The sequence below is a fragment of the Tupaia chinensis genome, unplaced genomic scaffold (genome assembly GCF_000334495.1).
Source record: "Tupaia chinensis unplaced genomic scaffold, TupChi_1.0 Scaffold000198_1, whole genome shotgun sequence".
Classification (NCBI taxonomy): domain Eukaryota; kingdom Metazoa; phylum Chordata; class Mammalia; order Scandentia; family Tupaiidae; genus Tupaia; species Tupaia belangeri.
Genome location: NW_006159673.1, coordinates 1887566 through 1905587, shown reverse-complemented (window position 1 = coordinate 1905587; position 18022 = coordinate 1887566). Strand labels below are relative to the sequence as shown.

The window sequence follows — 18022 nt, the reverse complement described above, 5'->3', positions numbered from 1 at the left end:
GTAACAATGGGCTCCAGTGAGGGTGTGGCCTGGAAAACGTCTGTTAGGCACAACTGGCACTTTCTGGGTCAGTTATAGACAAGGCATGACACTCGTGCTGTCTCCAGAATGACGTTCCCCTAGCCCCCTTCCTGTTCCTGGCAGTGCTGAGAGCTAGGCCCTGACCAAGACCCTGGCGTGGCCTCGGCTGCGGAGGAAGAGGAGGTATGTGGAAGTCAGGGTCGCAGTGGGCAGGCTGGCTGCGAGCTCAAGGTGAAGGCAGCCCTGTGACCTGAGGCAGCTGCTGGAGCTCGGGAGGTGCGGGAGCCTTGAGCCAGGACTCGAGACCAACCTGCTCAGACGCCAGACGCCTTAAATGGCGCCTCGTCCCGTGTATCCTGCATGCGCTGTCTTTCTAGTTCTTTATTTAGCTCTTCTGCGACTTCTCATGTGATACCTTGTTTCTTGAAGACTTTTTAGTTTTTTGCTATAGGGCAAATCCATTAGCAGGAGAGAGAGGGAGAGGGAACGCGAGAAATCGTCACCCAGGTGAATGGCCATGCCACCATCCCTTCTCCTCTGGGGACTTGGAGCACACACAGGCATGTGTCTGGTGTGCTTTTCCAGCCGCTCAGTCTGGGACTTGACCCACAGAGTTGGCCATGGGATCCAGCGCCTTACCCGCTCCACCACCTGCTGGCCTCATCGCCTCCTTTTTAGCAGTCATCAGCGCCTGTCCTGTGGAGGAAACAGGTCTATAGAGTGGTATCTAAACAGGGAGATGAGTCAGGAAGAGGAAGTGTGCACATCAAAAGGTAACCAAGGATATATCCATAGGAAAGCCACGTGGGTTTGCAGACAGCTGGTCCGGGCAGCCTGAGCGACAACTCCAAGTTCAGAGCGTCTCCTTTGGACTCTTAGGAAACCTACTTTACAAGTTGGTGAAAGTTGAACATAAGCTGAAATCTACTAGAAATGCTAGGAGGGAGAAGTGATCCGAGAGATAACCGACCCCTAATCTCCCTTTAATTTTCATTCTGTGGGAACTTCTGTGTTTTTAAACAGACGGAAACCGCACACTTCCCTCCACTCAGGACACTTTCCTGGCGTGCTTCTGGGGCCTCATACTCCTGCCTGCTCTTTCATTCCTGTGTCCTTCCTCTGGGTGCCCTCTGCCACGTTCTGTTCTGTTTTGTTATTTAGAGAGCTTTAAGTTTAGGGTGCATGTACGCGCCAGAGAAACAAGACAGTGAGAAATCACCCCAAAGGGGTGATGGCCATGCCTCGATCCCTTCTCCACTTTCTTCTCAGGACCTTGGGCGTGCATGCACACGCACCTGGGTGGGTTAATCCACCAGGTCCAAGACTGTAACCATGGTGGACTACGTGGGAGTTAAGCAATGTAACTATTCTGCCATCTGCTGGTCCCCTTTAATTTTTTAAGCATTACTTTATTTAACTTTTATTATTATTTTTATTTCTTTTACTTAGACCAGAGAGAGAGAGAAAGCAAGCTGCCAGGTCTGGTACTCAAACTGCATTTGACCATGTGGGAATCCAGTGCCCTTAATCAACATGTCACCTGCCAGTCCAAATTTATTCATTTTATTTATTTATTTATTTATTTATTTTGGAGAGGTTTTCGCTATAGGGCGCGTGCGCTCGCCAGACAGAGAGAGACAGAGAGACAGAAAGTGAGAAATCACCCCCCAGGGGGGATGGTCATGCCGCAATCCCTTCTCCTCCGTTCTCCTCTCGGGATTCTGGGCACTCACGCACACGCGCCCAGCGTGAGTTTTAAGCCACCGGGTCCGGGGCGCGAACCGCGGTCGACTACATTGGAGTCCAGCGACATAGCCATTACACTAACTGTTGGTTCCCTATTTATTTTATTTTTTGACAGTTTTTGTTTGTTTTGCTAGAGGGCGTGTGCGCACACAGGAGAGACAGTGAGATCACTCTCTGGGGAGCATGGACACAGCATGGTCCCTTCTCTATTCTCCCCTGGAATCTTGGACACGAATGCACACTCGTGAGTTTTAAGCCGCTGGGTCCAGGATTCACACAGTAGTCAACTCCATCGGAGTCCAGTGATGTAGCTGTCATGCCACCTGCTGGTCCCCCACACTCCATTTTTTACTGCGATCGATTTGGGCAGGCACAGCGAGGCACCATCGACACGCATTGCAAGGTGCAACACCTCCTTCCTGGTCACACACTTCCCTAGAGTGTCAAGAAGCAGGTACAAACTGATCCATGTGGCCTAGACAGAGTGTGGACTTGCAAGTCCCAACGGTCTGGGTCCCTGCTGGGACCAAGGGCATGGTAATAACTCTGAGCTTCAGTTCACATCAGTAAGGTGGATTCGGGCCCACCTTACCATGCTGTTTTTGAGGACTAACTGGGCAACCTATGCAAAATGCTTCACATAAAAATGTCTTAATGAATTATAGTTACATGGCATTTGTCCATAGAAAATAAATATGTCACGAATCATTTTGATATGTTGTGGAGCTAAAAGCAGGAGACTGTCTTCTGAAATAGAGAACTTTGATTCTTATGGGTGTGGATAAGAAAAACTCCCAGGTATTCATTGTAGACATTTCTGCCTTTTTTAAAAATTATTATTTATTTAATTTTAAAGGTTTTGGCCATAGGGTCTGTGCATCCACTGGAGAGAGAGAGAGGCAGTGAGAGGGAAAGTGTCCCCCTGGGGAGATGGCCTGCCACAATCCCTTCTCCATTCTCTTCCTAGGGTCTTGGGCAGACATGCACACATGCCTGGTTTGATTTCAAGCTGCCAGGTCCAACAGGAACCGCTGTTGTCCGTCTGGGAGTCCAGCGACGTAACTCCTATGCCATCTGCTGGCCTGTCTCTGCCTTTTAAGCCCATGAACAAGTAATTTTCCTCTCCTGGTTTGATTTCCGAATTTGTCATCTTAATCTCAAAATGTATCTGTTTTCCTCTCTTCATATTAATAAATCTAGAAATATCTATTCAATCTTCAAATCACCTGACTCAAAACAATGAGATCTTACAATCATCTAATTTATCTTTCCACTAAGTTTAAGAATCACCTCCTGGGGCTGTTAGGTGGCATGGTGGTTAAGGGCACTGGACTCCCACATGGCTGACTATGGTTCAAGTCCTGAAACTGGCAACTTGCTTTCTCACTTTCTCTTTCTCTTTCTCTCTCTCTCTCTCTCTCTCACACACACACACACACACACACACACACACACTCACTCACTCACTCTGTCCTCCTCTGGTCAAGTTAAATAAAGTCTTAAAAGAAATAAAAATTTAAAAAAAAACAAAGGATCATCTCCCGTCAGAGGCAGGGAGCTGCCTACGGCGCCCCACTTTGAATGTTCATCCGTACAGTGTTTATACTGGCTTCCCAGTGAGCGCCACTCAATGGTCTTGGAGATCCTTTCCCCGCCACAGAGGAAAAGTCTAACTCACTTTCCATTCAGGGTGAGAACTTAAGCAAGACGGGGGGCCAGCAGGAGGCGTGGTGGTTAAGGCGCTGGATTCCCACGTGGTTGACTGCAGTCTGAGTCCCGGACCTGGTGGCTCAAAAATTATGCCAGACTCATGTGCATGTGTGCCCCAGATCCCTGGGAGGATGGAGAAGGGATTGCAGCATGGCTCTCCCCCCTCGGGGGTGAAGTCTACTTCCCCTCTGTCTGTCTGCTTTCTCCAGCGAACACACACACACACAAAAAGCAAGATGGTCTGCCCTGCGCCTGAGGGTGTGGCATTGGAACATGCAGTAAAAAACTGCTCATTGTTTAACCTTCAAATGTAAGTGTTTATCTACCCAAACTGGCGATCCTGCAAGTGCAGGCAAAGAACAAAATCCGGAAGCCCAGTAGTAGCAGGATGGCGGGAGGGAGGAGCAGAGCCGCCCCTGCTCGGGTCTGCTAGGCCCTTGCTCAGTCCCGCAGCTGCACAGCCTACCGCAGAAGCTCCTTCACCGCACCAAAATGAACAGTTATACACAACACGGCTGGGTGTGCAAATGCTGGAGGGGAAGAGAGAGAGAGAGTGATGACATTTATGCAAAGGTGGTTAGATATCAGGAATGGTGGCTTTGGGGAGCAGAGGCGGCATTAGGAGGTTCTGAAGTGCTGTTGACATTCTTTTCCCTAGAGTAGGTATTACCTGGCTTTGTTTATAGTAGCTCAAGCTGTGCACTTAGGGATTGTGCATTTTGCGCATGTATTTGTATGCTGTGTTTCAGTAAAACTTCTTAGAAGGCAGCAGTAATTTGCAGTCAATCTAATTTTTCACACCATACATGTACGCATTTGATTTTGTTCATGTTTAAAAGAATGATTTCATTTATTATTTTGTTTTGCTATAGGGCACATATGCTCACGAGAGAGAGAGAGAGAGAGAGAGAGGGAGAAAGCAAGTCTGGGATTTGAATTGTAATCAGCCATGTGGAAGTCTGGGTCCTTAACCACCGTGCCACCTGCTGGCCCTCTGATTTTGTTAAGTTTTGTTTTGTTTTGTTTTTGTTTTTGAGAGATTTTTGCTATAGGGCACACGTGCTTGCTGCAGAGACAGAGACAGAGAGACAGAAAGGGAGAAATCACCCCCCAGGAGGTTGGCCATGCTACAAAAACCCTTCTCCATTCTTCTCTTGGAATTTTGGACACATGCACACGTGCCCAGTGTGAGTTTTAAGTCGCTGGGTCTGAGACTCAAACCGTGGTCGACTGTGGGAGCCCAGTGATGTGGCCATTACGTCATATGGTGATCCCTTGATTTTGTTAATTCTTAAGTAGATTGTTTTACATATATTCTCTGACTTCTATTGTTATTTCAGTTGATTAAGAAATTCTGTGATCCTGGTGTGTCATTCAGTGTGTTAGCTCTCCCTCCAATTACTCATCTTTGTTTAGTAAGAATTTACTGTCTAAACAAATAGAGAAAAATAGACATAGCAAACAGATAGTTTTGCTTATTTTAGCAATTTTAAAGACACTTCACCAACAATATTTTTTCTCATTCTATAAGGCATTATGCAAAATAATATTTACCTTCCTATGGAATAACTTTATGGTTTCAGATGTTAATCAAGGAAAACGGGATTCATGCTGGTAAAGCAACCTGCAAACCCTGCTTGTTCTTATCATTACTATGCTTTAAAGTTGTGGCTAAGACCATCCAAAGAGGGGAAGAACGCACTAGGAGATGGCTGGGCCCCCCGAGTAAACCCTTGTCCCAAGGGCTCCCTGCTCTCTGTAGGACACATACACAAAGGTAAAGATGAGTCGAAAGCTAGGAAGAGAAATCCTGTGCTCTCCGTGTAGCTATCCCTGACATACAATAAAGCCAGTAGGTAGAACGGTGCAGGTGCGTTTTCTATGAACTGAATGGTATTTGAATCCAGTATAAGGAGGTGAGAGAGACGAGACACCTATGTTAATTACCAACGCTGACTCACACATTTATTTGCCCAGTACTGCTAAGGACTCTGCGAGGGTTCTATTCTTCATAGATTGCTACTTGAAAATAGACTGATTTATTTCATGTTACCTCGCTAGGATCTTAGACTTCTTTGATACTCCTTTAAACAAGAAGCAGCTCACATATCCACACAGCGCCAGACCAGGGAGCTAGCCCCGCACACCCACCGTGAGCTATTTGAGGAAGCATTCCATTCGCTGTCATCTTTTTTTCCAAGAAAGTCACGTCGCACAATGTCACAGGCTGAATGAATTTCCTCCAGTGTTCCCCGGAAATACAAGACGGGGAGGGACCAGCAGTTAGCATAATGGCTATGTCGCTGGACTCCCACGTAGTCGACCACGGTTCGAGTCCCGGACCCGGTGGCATAAACTCACGCCAGGTGCGTGTGCATGTGTGCTCAAGATCCTGAGAGGAGAATAGAGGAGAAGGGATTGCGGCGTGGCCATCCCCCCGCAGGAATGATTTCTCGCTTTCTGTCTCTCTGTCTGTCTGGTGAGCGCATGCGCCCTATAGCTAAAACCTCTCAAAAAAAAAAAAAAAAAGAAAGACAAGACGGGGAAATCAGAGTACAATGTGTTTTATGCAGAAAACATGTTTGTTTCTCAAAACTGCTTTCAGATTTTTTAACTTCTTGTCAGACTGTGCTGGAGCTGGAGACCCAGTGGGAAAAGCACCCCCACAGGGGATGGTCACACTGCAGTCCCATCCATTTCTCCGTTTGGAATTTGGGGCACGCACATTCACTCAGTGTTTCCCACACCACCGGGTCTGGGACCCTAACCCAAGGTCGGCCATGTGGGATTCAGCCGCCTTCACCACCACACTGGCCGGCCCTCGGGTGCTTTCTAAGCTGTCGTTTTTTAGAGAGTGAGAACAAAATTTGACAAGTGGTTATTTCTCTAAAGTAAGAGAATGAATACATATGGTAAATTTGGTCTTGATGTTTAAGGAGTTTTCATAGGAAACTGTTTACAAGGCACAGAAACTTAACCAAGCTCAGTTTCAAAGTGGACTTTAATAATAAAAGTAGACACAGAATCTCGAGCTCTGATTCCCAGGTTGGGGATAAGGGCTAGTAGCCGCCTGAGGTGAAAAATGCATTTTCATGATTTCTTCTGGTGGGTAATAGTAGTCATTTTTTAAAATATACGTGATGGGAATTACTTTAAAAATCTTTGGCATTGATGAGTCTTTGGAGGGTGAGGTTTTCAGGGAACTGCCCCTTAAAATATAAAAAGGCAGGGGAGCTAGTTTTAAGTTGAACAGACAACATTAATCTTAATTTCAACATAACCAGAGTTCATGCGCCATGATTCCATAAATCGATTGTACAGCTCGTAAATCCTGTGACGCATAACACAGATCCCACCCCTCAGCGCTCATGCGCCTGCGTTGCCTGGTGAGATTTGCATGACCAGAATGTAATCTATGCTTAAAGTGCATACTTGGGTAAGATGTCTCAGTCTAACTTTTTATAAGCCCAAGTATTCAAAGATGTCAAACTTACTGCAGTGGTGGGGCAGCAGGTGGTGTGGTAGTTAAGCCCTGGACTCCCACATGGCTGACTGCAGTTCAAGTCCTGGGCCTGGCAACGTGCTTTCTCTCTTTCTCTCTCTCTGGTGAGAACACATGTCCTATATGAAATTAAAATAATAATAAAAGTAAGTAATTATTTTTTAGAGATATTTTTGCTTTAGGGCACATTTGCTCGCTGGAGACACAGAGACAAAGTTAGAAATCACTTCACAGATGGATGGCCACACCACAATCCATTCTCTTCTCGGGAAATTGGGCATGCACACACACGTGCCAGGTATGAGTTTCAAGCAACCACGTTCAAGACATGAACTGCGGTTGACCAGTGCCTTAACCATCATGCCACCTGCTGCCCCACCCCTCTAGTAAGTTTGACACCAGCTGGCCCCCAAATAAGTACATCTTCAAAAAAGGAAAAAAGAAAAAAAACTTACTACAGTGGAACAACTAATTCATGTATGTTATGCATGCACATGTACCCAGCCTGAGTTTTAAGCTAGCAGGCCCAGGATTTGAACTGCAGTCAACTACGTGGGAGTCCAGGGATATAACCCTTACGCCATCTGCTGGCCCCAATTCACATATGTTATGAAGCTAGCTTCAAATTCAAGTATTTTTAATGTTGATAACGCATGTACGTCTCTTTGTGCTGCTAAGATGTGAACAGCAAAGTTTACGTAGCTCAGATCAGCATTTCCTGTGTGCATTTGTTTGTAATCGAGAATCTCTGATCTCTTAAGTTCATCCTTGTAAGAGCCCAAGTAAGTTGATGCAGTCATAATGGAGTAGTACAGAACATGCTATGTAAAAAAAAAATTAAAGTTATTTTCATGTTTCCCTGTTATTAAAGTACCCCATGTGCCATATTAAATAAACTTTCAGATTTATAGAAAACCATTATGACAGGACCAGCAGTTGGCATAATGGCTATGTTGCTGGACTCCCATGTAATTGACGACAGTTTGAGTCCCACACCTGGTGGCTTAAAACTCACTCCAGGCACGTTTGCATGTGTGCCCAAGATCCCAAGAGGAGAATGGAGGAGAGGGGATTGAGGCGTGGCCATCTCCCTTGGGGGATGATTTCTCACTTCCTGTCTCTCTGTCTCTGTCTTTCTGGCAAGTTACGCACCCTATGTCAAAAACCTCTAGAGAGAGAGAGAGAGACATTATGACTAGTGATAGCATGCCAAGAGACAAATGGTTCAACAAGAGTGACTTGTTCAAGCATGAACACAGAGTAAGATGCAAAAACTCTTCAGGCACATTGGAATCCAAGTAAAATGGCGACGATGAAATACCCTCTGAGGCACAGAAGAGGCACACGGCAGGAATGGCAGAGGCTCCTTTGTTAGGGAACTCGAATGTAAACTTAAAGTGGTTCTGAATATTTTGGTAGCAAATATTTGTCCAACAAAACAGGAACAAAAGTACAATACTCAATAATTATCAAAAGATAAAAACAGAAAACATGTCTGTCCCAAATGCTTAGAACTCTTATCAGAAAGATACTTTTAAAGAAATACCATGGCTGGAGCCAGCAGATGGCATGGTGGTTAAGGCACTGGACTGCCACATGGCTGACTGCAGTTCAAGTCTCGGACCTGATGGCTTGCTTTCTCACTTTCTCTTTCTCTCCCTATCTCTTTCTCTCTCCCTCTCTGTCTCTCTCTGGTGAGTGCATGTGCCCGGTAGCAAATTTTAAAATGATAATAATGGTAAATAAAATTAAATAATTATGTTCTTTTAAAAATATTTCACAGCTAATAAGTTGCTTCATCCATGTTGCCGTTGTCTGCACCAAAATCATCTCCATCTTCAAAGTATAGAATAATGTAGTTATTTCCCTCTTCTGGCTCTTCCTCATCATATGCCTCCTGTTCCACAGCATCTTCATCCTCGTCGTCATCTTCACCCTTCTCTTTGCTCCCTCTTCCTCCTTCTTCTTTTTAATTTTTTTCTTTGTTTTTTTTTTAGAGATTTTTGCTATAGGGCGTGTGTGCTTGCCAGACAGACAGAGACAAAAAGCAAGAAATCACCCCCCAGGAGGGATGGCCACATGGCACTCTCTTTTCCTCCATTCGCTTCTTGGAATTTTAGGCATGCACACCTGGCACAAGTTTCAAGACACTGCGTCCGGGATTCAAACTGCAGTAGGCTACGTGGGAATCCAGTGCTTTAACCACTATGCCACTGCCGGCTCCTGCTTCCTTCTTTCTCCTTATTTTCCTCACCTGATGTTGTACTATCACCTTTCTTTTCCAGTGAGCGAAGTTCCTTTGCCGGTATCTCTTGCTTCCTGGGATTCCCCTCTTGTGCCATGCCTCCTGGAGGACTCCTCCAGTCTGCCGTCCGTCCTTCGCGTGCCTTCCTGTGTCTCTCACTACACCTTTCAGTCGGTATCTTGTTTTTCTTCGTGTGTCTCGATAAATAAGGCATTCTTTTTTTTTTTTTTTTGAGAGAGAGAGTTTTGCTATAGGGCATGTGTACTTGGTGGAGAGACAGAGACAGACAGAGAGACTAAAAGCGGGAAATCACCCCCCAGGGGGATGGCTATGCCACAATCCTTTTTCTCCATTCTCCTCTCGGGATTTTTGGGCATGGCATGAGTTGGTTTATTTATTTATTTTTAACATTTATTTTATTCATGATAGCATGTGTGCACACAGGAGAAAGAGAAAATATAATATCCCCTTGACAGGGTCTCGCTAGGCTGTGACTGTCTTCTCACGGCCCCCTAGCTCATCAGAGTCTTGGACACGCATATACCTGACACGTCTCTGAACCAACTGTGCCAAGGATCTGAACCCAGCATGCTACCAACCACTCCACCAAGGCTGGCCCTCTCGCTGCCTCTTCTCTATTACCTCGAGATCACTTTTTTTTTTTTTAATTTATTTATTTTACATTCATTCACTGACCATTATTACAACATACAAAATGCGATTTCCCATCCAGAATACACTGTATAGTGGCTTAATCATACATGTTATCGTCAACAAATAATTTTCCATTTCTCATTTCTTAATATATATGTAGTGAGTTTTAATCTGCCTGATCCAAGATTCGAACCACTGTTGACTATGTGGGAGTCCAGCGACATAACCATTACACCAGATGGTTCCAAAACGAGGCATTCTTTTCATTGCTTCTTCAACTTCTATTTCAAGGCCAGCATACATCCTTCACTGTCTCCTGTTTTCAGAGGCACTGGCTCCCCCCTCTGACCGGTAGCGGGGGGTGGTTTCAATTCTATGTTGGGTCACCTTTCCCCTCTGCTAAATCCCCCCACCCCGCCTCAGTATTAAAGGTGCACGCAGCACGACCTCTTGTTCCCAGCCAAGAGGACCAGTTGCACCAGGACAGTGGGCAAGTTCTGCTCACCAGGTTTCCAGGCTTGGGCAAACAGTAGCTGCAGCACGGCCTGCAGAGAAAGGGTGGGAGCAGAGCACGTCCTTCCCCGGGAGCAGCACTCACCCAGCCAATCGTTTTCAATTTTATTTCTCTTCCTCCATCTTTATTACGGTAACATTGGCAAGTCAAAATTGCACACATTAATTATCCTTTTTTTTTCTTTTTGGAGAGGTTTTTGTTATAGGGCACGTGTGCTCGCCAGAGAGACAGAGAGAGAGCACGAAAAATCACCTCCCAATCCCTTCTCCTCTTGTGATCTTGGGCGCACACATATGCACCCGGCATGAGTTTAAGCCACCAGGTCCGGGATTCGAACCGTGATCAACTACACGGGAGTTCAGCGACGTAGCCATTACACTATCTGCTGGTCTCATATTTTAAATTTGCTATAGGGCATGTGAACTCACCAGAGACAGAGAGAGGAGAAAAGAGAGAAAGCAAGCTGCGAGGTCCAGGACTTGAACTGTGGTCAGCCATGTAGGAGTCCAGCACCTTAACCACTATGCCACCTGCTGGTCCCCTGTTACCTATATTTTCATCATTCCTACAATTTCATATCCTATCCCCAAAGGTAAGGAAAATTTGGTCAAATGCCTTGTTAAAGTCAGGATATACCTTGTCTATAACACTTCCTTGATTTAAAAGATTAATAACCCTTCAGAAAAGAAAGGTTAGCTCACCCTTGACTGGGAACCCCCAGACTCCTTTTAGTTACCTGTGCCGGTCTAAGTGGGCCCATGTCGCCAAGTGTGAGAACTGCCGAGGCCACTCTCCGGAGTCCCGACTCTTCCACCCCCTCCTCGAGGTTCTGTGTGTCCTGAGAAGTGAGGCAGTCACCATGGGAGGAGCACAGGTTCACGGCATGGGCGGCTGGAATGTCCCTGCACGGGTCCCAGAGCGAAGGCAACAGCAGAGGGCGCTAGCCTCCCCATGGTGGGGTGCAGTGGGCACAGGAGCCAGACAGGCCTTGGGTTCTGGGAGCCATCGAGGCCTGGGAGTTATCTGTTACACCCTAACCTGGATTAGCTAGACTGCTACCCAGCTTAGCACCTGTGTATCGAAGTCTATGCGTCCCCCACTTCCGAACCTCCAAAGAGAACAGGCCGAGCCGCGGCTCTTCCCCCTCCTCGGTCTCCAGGACTGGTGCCACACTGTGACGCCACTGGCCCACTGGCCCACTGGCCCACTGGCGCTGCATGGCAGCCGGGGGATGCGAGTCCTCTGCACCCCACGCCGACTTTACCAGGACCTGTCCTAGGAGCTGATACTTAGTCCTCACTACCAGGGATTTCTGTACACCCCAACGTTTTCTTGTTAAATATACTGCCTTCCCTGGCTTTAGATTTTTTGTATACAGTGTGTGTGCTCACAGGAGAGAGACAGAGAGAGAGGGAGAGTGAGAAACCACCCCCAGGGAGGATGGCCACACAGCAATCCCTTCTCTTCTATTCTCTCGGGGTTTGGGGCATGCACGCACACACGCCTGGCATGAGTTTCCAGCCACCAGGTCCAGGACTTGTACCGCAGACAGCCATGTGGGAGTCTAACACTTCAACCACTGCACCACCTGCTGGTCCCAAGAGAGCTTTTTGTTTATTTAAAGAAAGCATTTTCTTTTTTTCTTTTTTTTCTATAGGGTGCATGCACTCGCGAGACAGAGAGAGACAGAGAGGTAGAAAGCAAGAAATCACCCCCCAGGGGGGATGACCATGCCACAGTCCCTTCTCCTCCATTCTCCTCTCAGGATCTTGGGCACGCACACACATGCCCAGCATGAGTTTTAAGCCACTGGGTCTGGGAGTCCAGTGACATAGCCATTACTCTAACTGCTGGTCCCAAGAAAGCATTTTCTTTTAAAGTAATTTTTTTTTAAGGGCCAGCTCGTGGCGTGCTGGTTAAGGCAGCTGGATCACACATGGGATCCAGAACTGAAGGCCTCAGAATCATGCCAGGAACGTGTGTGTGCATGCCTCAGATCCTAAGAGGAGAAGGGACTGCGGTGTGGCCATCCCCCTAGGGGGTGATTCCTCACTTTCCCTCTCTCTGTCTCTCTTAAACACATATAACCTATGGCAAAAATCTTAAAAGAAAAAAAAAAGTCTTGAGTCTAAGAAATATTTGTGGTTGCCTCCTTTTCCCCTCTTACGTATCCCCATATGACCTATGTCTGGTTGAAATCACTATCCGGCTCCCCCTGCTGGCCAGAATTAAACCAAAAACATCAGCTACCCCCTCCCTTCTAAATTCTAAATTCTGTTCTGTACCTTCAGTTCCAGGAACTTGAATTGCCCTGGAAAGGTTAGGGCTGCCGCCACCATGCAGGCTGGTTGAGCGTGATTTCCACAAGATTTGGGTGCGGGCCTTTCATCGGCCCCGTCGCCAAGGAGGCCTTCGGGAAGCTTGGCTTCCTCGGAACTCAGTGGGCAGCGAAATGGAACTGCAACATTTTGTCCCCTTAGAGCTTAAGGCTCCACCTTTCCAGCCTGTCACTCTCTGCCTCTCACACACACATGCGGGTGAACTTTTGACCTCTTGCCCTCTATATATCTTAGCATACCTCATATACTCCCAGTCTCGGGACCAGCAGTTGGCATAATGGCTATGTCGCTGGACTCCAATGTAGTTGACCGGAGTTTGAGGCCTGGACCCGGTGGCTTAAACTCACGCCAGGCGCGTGTGCGTGCGTGCCCAAGATCCCAAGAGGAGAATGGAGGAGAAGGGATTGCGGCGTGACCATCCCCCCTGGGGGGTTATTTCTCGCTTTATGTCTGTCTCTCTCTTGCTCTCTTTCTGGTGAGTGCACACGCCCTATAGCAAAAATCTCTCCAAAAAAAATGTATATATATATATACCCATAGTCTCTTGCCTGCGTGAATATTACTCTAATGCTCACCCACATTTACATATGTACACAGAGCTGACATCTACAACTTCTTTCTCCAAAAGGAGGGTGTTCTCTCCCTCTCTGTCTCTGTCTCAAACATATGCACCCTCCAGCAAACTTGGTGAGGGGGAGGAAGAAAAGATTAGAGGCCGGGAGGTAGGGGGAGGGGGAAGGAAGGTGAGGACAGAGGGAGAGGGGTCTGGACCCAGTGGTCAGCGCTGCTGGCGGCCCTGCCAGGAGCAGCCTGGGCGGAGCGAGGACCTCGCGAGGACCTCCAGCCCCGCCCACCCACCCTTGCTGTGTGTGACTGCTCTAGGTCCGGGCTGTGCAAGGCCAGGGCCAGCCTGGAGGGTCCTCCTTTGCATCAATTGTTTTTGGGCCAGCCCCATGGCCTAGTAGGTAAGGCAGCCAGATTCTCCATGACCAGTGGTGTTCCGAATCCTGATCCTGCGGCATGAAAACCACGCTGGGTGCATGTGTATGTGTGCCCCAGATCCCAGCAGGACGGAGAACTGGGGAAGAGATTGCAGCTTGAGCAGCCCCAGTGGGGGAGAGGGCGCTTCCTCCCTCTCCTTCTCCCTGTCCCCCTGGCAATTAGAGAGAGAAAATTGGCCGCTTGCCGCGTGACTCGGCAACCCGGCATTATCCCCACGCGGCCACTGACATAGCAGCTCCCCAGTCAAAACGGAGCGAACGGAAAAGCAGCAGCGGGCGTGCCCGGCCTCCTCTGTCCCCAACTCTTCCTCCTAGAAGACCTAGCGGGAACTGCTTCCCGTGGCCGCCAAACCCCGGGCCGCGCGTCGACCATGAACCCCTGCGGCAACGAGGTGCAGGACCCGGCCATCATCAGGGTGGCCGCCCACTTACCCGACCTCATCGTCTACGGCGACTTCGCCAAAGCCCGGCCCTGCGTGAACTACTTCGATGGGGTCCTGATGTTCGTGGATATTTCAGGCAAGCGCGGGCGACCGTCTCCTGCGGGGAGTGGCAGGCTCGCGCCCGAATCCTCCCGCAGAGCTGGGCTGCCGGTGGGGGCGCCACGGCCCAGCTGCGGGGGAGGGCACAGGAGTGGGTCACCGCGCAGCGGGCGGTGCCGTCTGCTCTCCCCAGCTCCCCCAGGCTCATCTTTGAGATACCCAGTGTCCCGGCCCGGATGTCACCGCCCACCCACACCGCCATCTCCCAGCAGAGGTGACCGCAGGCGCGGTCTCTCCAGAGATGTTTCCGTTTAAATAGTAAACGTGCCCCTCTTTGGGAGGTGTGGCACGCGTGTGTCCCCTACCACGGGACGCTGTCTGTTCCCAGCTGAGGAGCTGTGGTCATCGCCGTTGAGAGTGAGCCAGGAGGAGCTCCGCGACCCCACAGTGGCACACGGGGGGCTGCTGGGCCGGGCACAGAGTCCCCGAGGGCCACTCGGTGCCCGCTCCGTCCACTCGCCCAGCAGCCAGGGAAACGGCGCCCTCGTTGCAGGCTTCACGGCCATGACCGAGAAGTTCAGCACGGCCATGTACATGGACCGGGGGGCCGAGCAGCTGGTGGAGATCCTCAACCGCTACCTCAGTGACATCGTGGAGAGTAAGTGCCCCTGCGCCCTGGCGGCCCCGCGGCCTTCTCTGTGCGGCTCTGCACGCTGCATTCCTGAGAGCGCTGTCCAGCCCAGGGCTTCCTGAGGACGGCGTAGAATACCGGGGTGTCATCAGCTCCGCACGGGCCACTTGGGGGGAAAGGAGGGATTCCATTAACGTAAAGGCTCAATGACAGATTTGGGGGAAAAAAAATCATAGTTGTGACACTTCAACTTACACTCTCTGAATTCAAATTTTTTTGGAGAGGTTTTTTTTTGTTTGTTTGTTTGTTTGTTTGTTTGCTGTAGGGTGTGTGTGTGTGCCAGAAAGAGACAGAGAGAGACAGAAAGCGAGAAATCACCCCCCAAGGGGGATGGCCACGCCACAATCCCTTCTCCTCCATTCTCCTCTCGGGATCTTGGGCACGCATGCACACCCGCCCGGAGTGAGTTTAAGCCACCAGGTCCGACTCGAACCACAGTTGACCACATAGGAGTCCAATGACATAGCCATTATGCCAACTGCCGGTCCCATAACCTGTCTTCCAAGGTGGCTTCTGAAGCACTTAGAGTTGACTTTTCGCCCTCTCCCTGCGTTATTAATCTGAACTATTCACAAAGAAAGGATTTGCTCAGTTACTGCGAACTCTAGGCCTGCTTCCCAGCCTGTCCGTTCCCCAGTCTCACTGTTCCCCCCTAGGCAGTGTGTGATGCACCCTAAGAGCAGCACCCATGGCCAGCTCCTGACGCAGCCGCAGTGCAGCGCTCTATGATGGGTGGTCCCCGGCTCGCTTCCCAGGGCCTCCCTATATGTGCTGGATGCACACGCACGCCAGGGTGCTGGCTGGCTGGGGCTGGGGTAGTTGTGGCATGAAGATCGTCTGTCCCTCTGTCTCTGCCTCTCTCATGGAAGAAATGAATAAATAAAAAGAAAAGCGGAAACTAAGTCTTGATTCCTTTTACACCCCATGAAGCACCACCGGTACTCCACAAATGTGTGCTAACTAGGAGAATGAAGGTCTGTTTGTGCCGCAAAGTAGAACAAATGCGGGTAGGTAGTGAGCACGCCCACGGTGGCTGTGGCTCCACTTCCCCGTTCCCTGGTGTCCAGGTCCTGTGGAACCCGGCACCTCTCTGCCACCGGCGCTCAGCACACTCCAGCCTGAGCACAGGCTGTCCCGTTAGCAGTTCCACGCGCCCCATCTCACGGGAGGACTGCGGCTGGCCTCGGGCCTCAGCGCAAACCCTGCCCTCCCCTCCTAGCTTTCTCCATTCGCGGAAATGGAGCCTGTCAGAGCCTGGCCCAGCACCTCATTCTACACTGAGGAGAGACCCTGCGGGATAAGTGGCATGGTTTGTCTAAGTCTGTTCTCCAAATCACTGTTCCGTTCTACCCATGAGAAGTGAATTCTTTTTGCTACGCTCTAAAGAATCAAAGTTTGGAGGTCAGCAGGTGCCCTGGTGGTTAAGGTACTAGACTCCCACGTGGCCAACCGTGGTTTGAATCCCGGATTTGGTGGTTTGTTTTCTCTCTCTCTCATTAGCATGTGCGCCTTGTAGCAAATAAAATAAATAATAAGAATAATAACAATAATAAATAAAAGAAAATAAATTTTAAAAAACCAGAGTTTGATTTTATTTGCTTGCTTTCTTTTCTCAGAAGTGTTGGTTTTTGGAGGAGACATCCTAAAGTTTGCAGGTATGGAAGCTTTTGCAATGGGAGGGCCAACGGTGGGGAGGCCTCTCGGGGAGGGGAGTGGCCAGGAGCAGGACGGTGGGGGGCCTGAAAGTAGGAATCTGCAGATTACATGGGCAGGATGTCTCTCTTGAAGGTGACAGCCTGCTGGCCCTGTGGAAGGTGGAGCGGAAGCAGCTCAAAGACATGATCTTAGTGATAATTAAATGCAGCCTGGAGATCCATGAGCTATTTGAGACCAAGGAGTCAGAAGAAGGCCTAGATATCCGAGTCAAGATAGGTAAGCATTGGGGCCGGCAGGTGGTGCAGTGGTTAAGGTGCTGGACGCCCACATGGTCGACTGCAGTTTGAGTCCCAGACCTGGCAACTTGAAACTCATGCTGGGCACATGTGCAAGTGTGCCCAAAATCCTGAGAGGAGAATGGAGAAGAAGGGATTGTGGCATGACTGGAATCACCCCTGGAGGGTGACTTCTCTCTCTCTCTCTCTCTGTGTGTCTTTCCAGTGAACCCACACATCCTATAACAAAAATCTCTCTCAAAAATAAAAAAGATAGGGACCATCAGATGGCGGAATGGCTACATCGCTGGACTCCAATGTGATCAACTGTGGTTCGAGTCCTGGACCCAGTGGCTTAAACTCATGCCGGGTGCGTGTGTGTGTGTGCCCAGGATCCCGAGAGGAGAATGGAGGAGAAGGGATTGCAGCATGGCTATCCCCCCTGGGGGGTGATTTCTCACTTTCTGTCTCTCTGTCTCTCTGTCTTTCTGGTGAGTGCATGCACCCTATAGCAAAACAAAACAAAACAAAAACGAAAAACAAAACCAAAAAACAAACCAAATAAAACCTCTGCCCCCCCCAAAAAAAAAGATAGGTAAGCATTTGACAAAGAACGGGGGCCACAGCTGTCTGGGTTCAGGCCTTGACTACTGGGATATCTCTCCCCTAATGACAAGATGGTGGAACATGGGGCCTGGTCCCACTGTCATGCCGGCACTTGGGGAGCAGGCCAGCCAGATTGCAGGGCTCACTCCCTCACTTCCCAGTTAGGAGTGAGCTACTCCCCATGCTAGCAAGGCTGTCTGTGAAGCGGATTAGCACAATGGTGTCAGGCACTCAGCAGCCCCCGCTGTACATTCTACACTGCTCTCTGCACTGCTCTCTGCACGCTCTCTGCACGCTCTCTGCACGCTCTCTGCATGCTCGCTGCACTGCTCTCTGCACTGCTCTCTGCACTGCTCTCTGCACGCTCACTGCACTGCTCTCTGCACGCTCTCTGCACGCTCTCTGCACTGCTCTCTGCATGCTCGCTGCACTGCTCTCTGCACTGCTCTCTGCACTGCTCTCTGCACGCTCGCTGCACTGCTCTCTGCACGCTCTCTGCACGCTCTCTGCACGCTCTCTGCACTACTCTCTGCACTCCTCTCTGCATGCTCTCTGCACTGCTCTCTGCACGCTCTCTGCA

General features: G+C 49.3%; 1 protein-coding gene across 1 annotated transcript in view; it reads left to right on the top strand.

Moving 5' to 3' along the window:
* ADCY10 (adenylate cyclase 10) overlaps positions 1-18022 on the top strand; it is an 80856-nt gene continuing 62834 nt past the window's right edge. The window contains exons 1-5 of the mRNA XM_006147039.3: positions 1-204; positions 14048-14251; positions 14768-14872; positions 16522-16560; positions 16694-16837. Of these exons, the coding sequence (XP_006147101.1) occupies positions 14104-14251; positions 14768-14872; positions 16522-16560; positions 16694-16837 (436 nt within the window). The 5' untranslated portion in view covers positions 1-204; positions 14048-14103. The remainder of the gene's footprint in view (positions 205-14047; positions 14252-14767; positions 14873-16521; positions 16561-16693; positions 16838-18022) is intronic.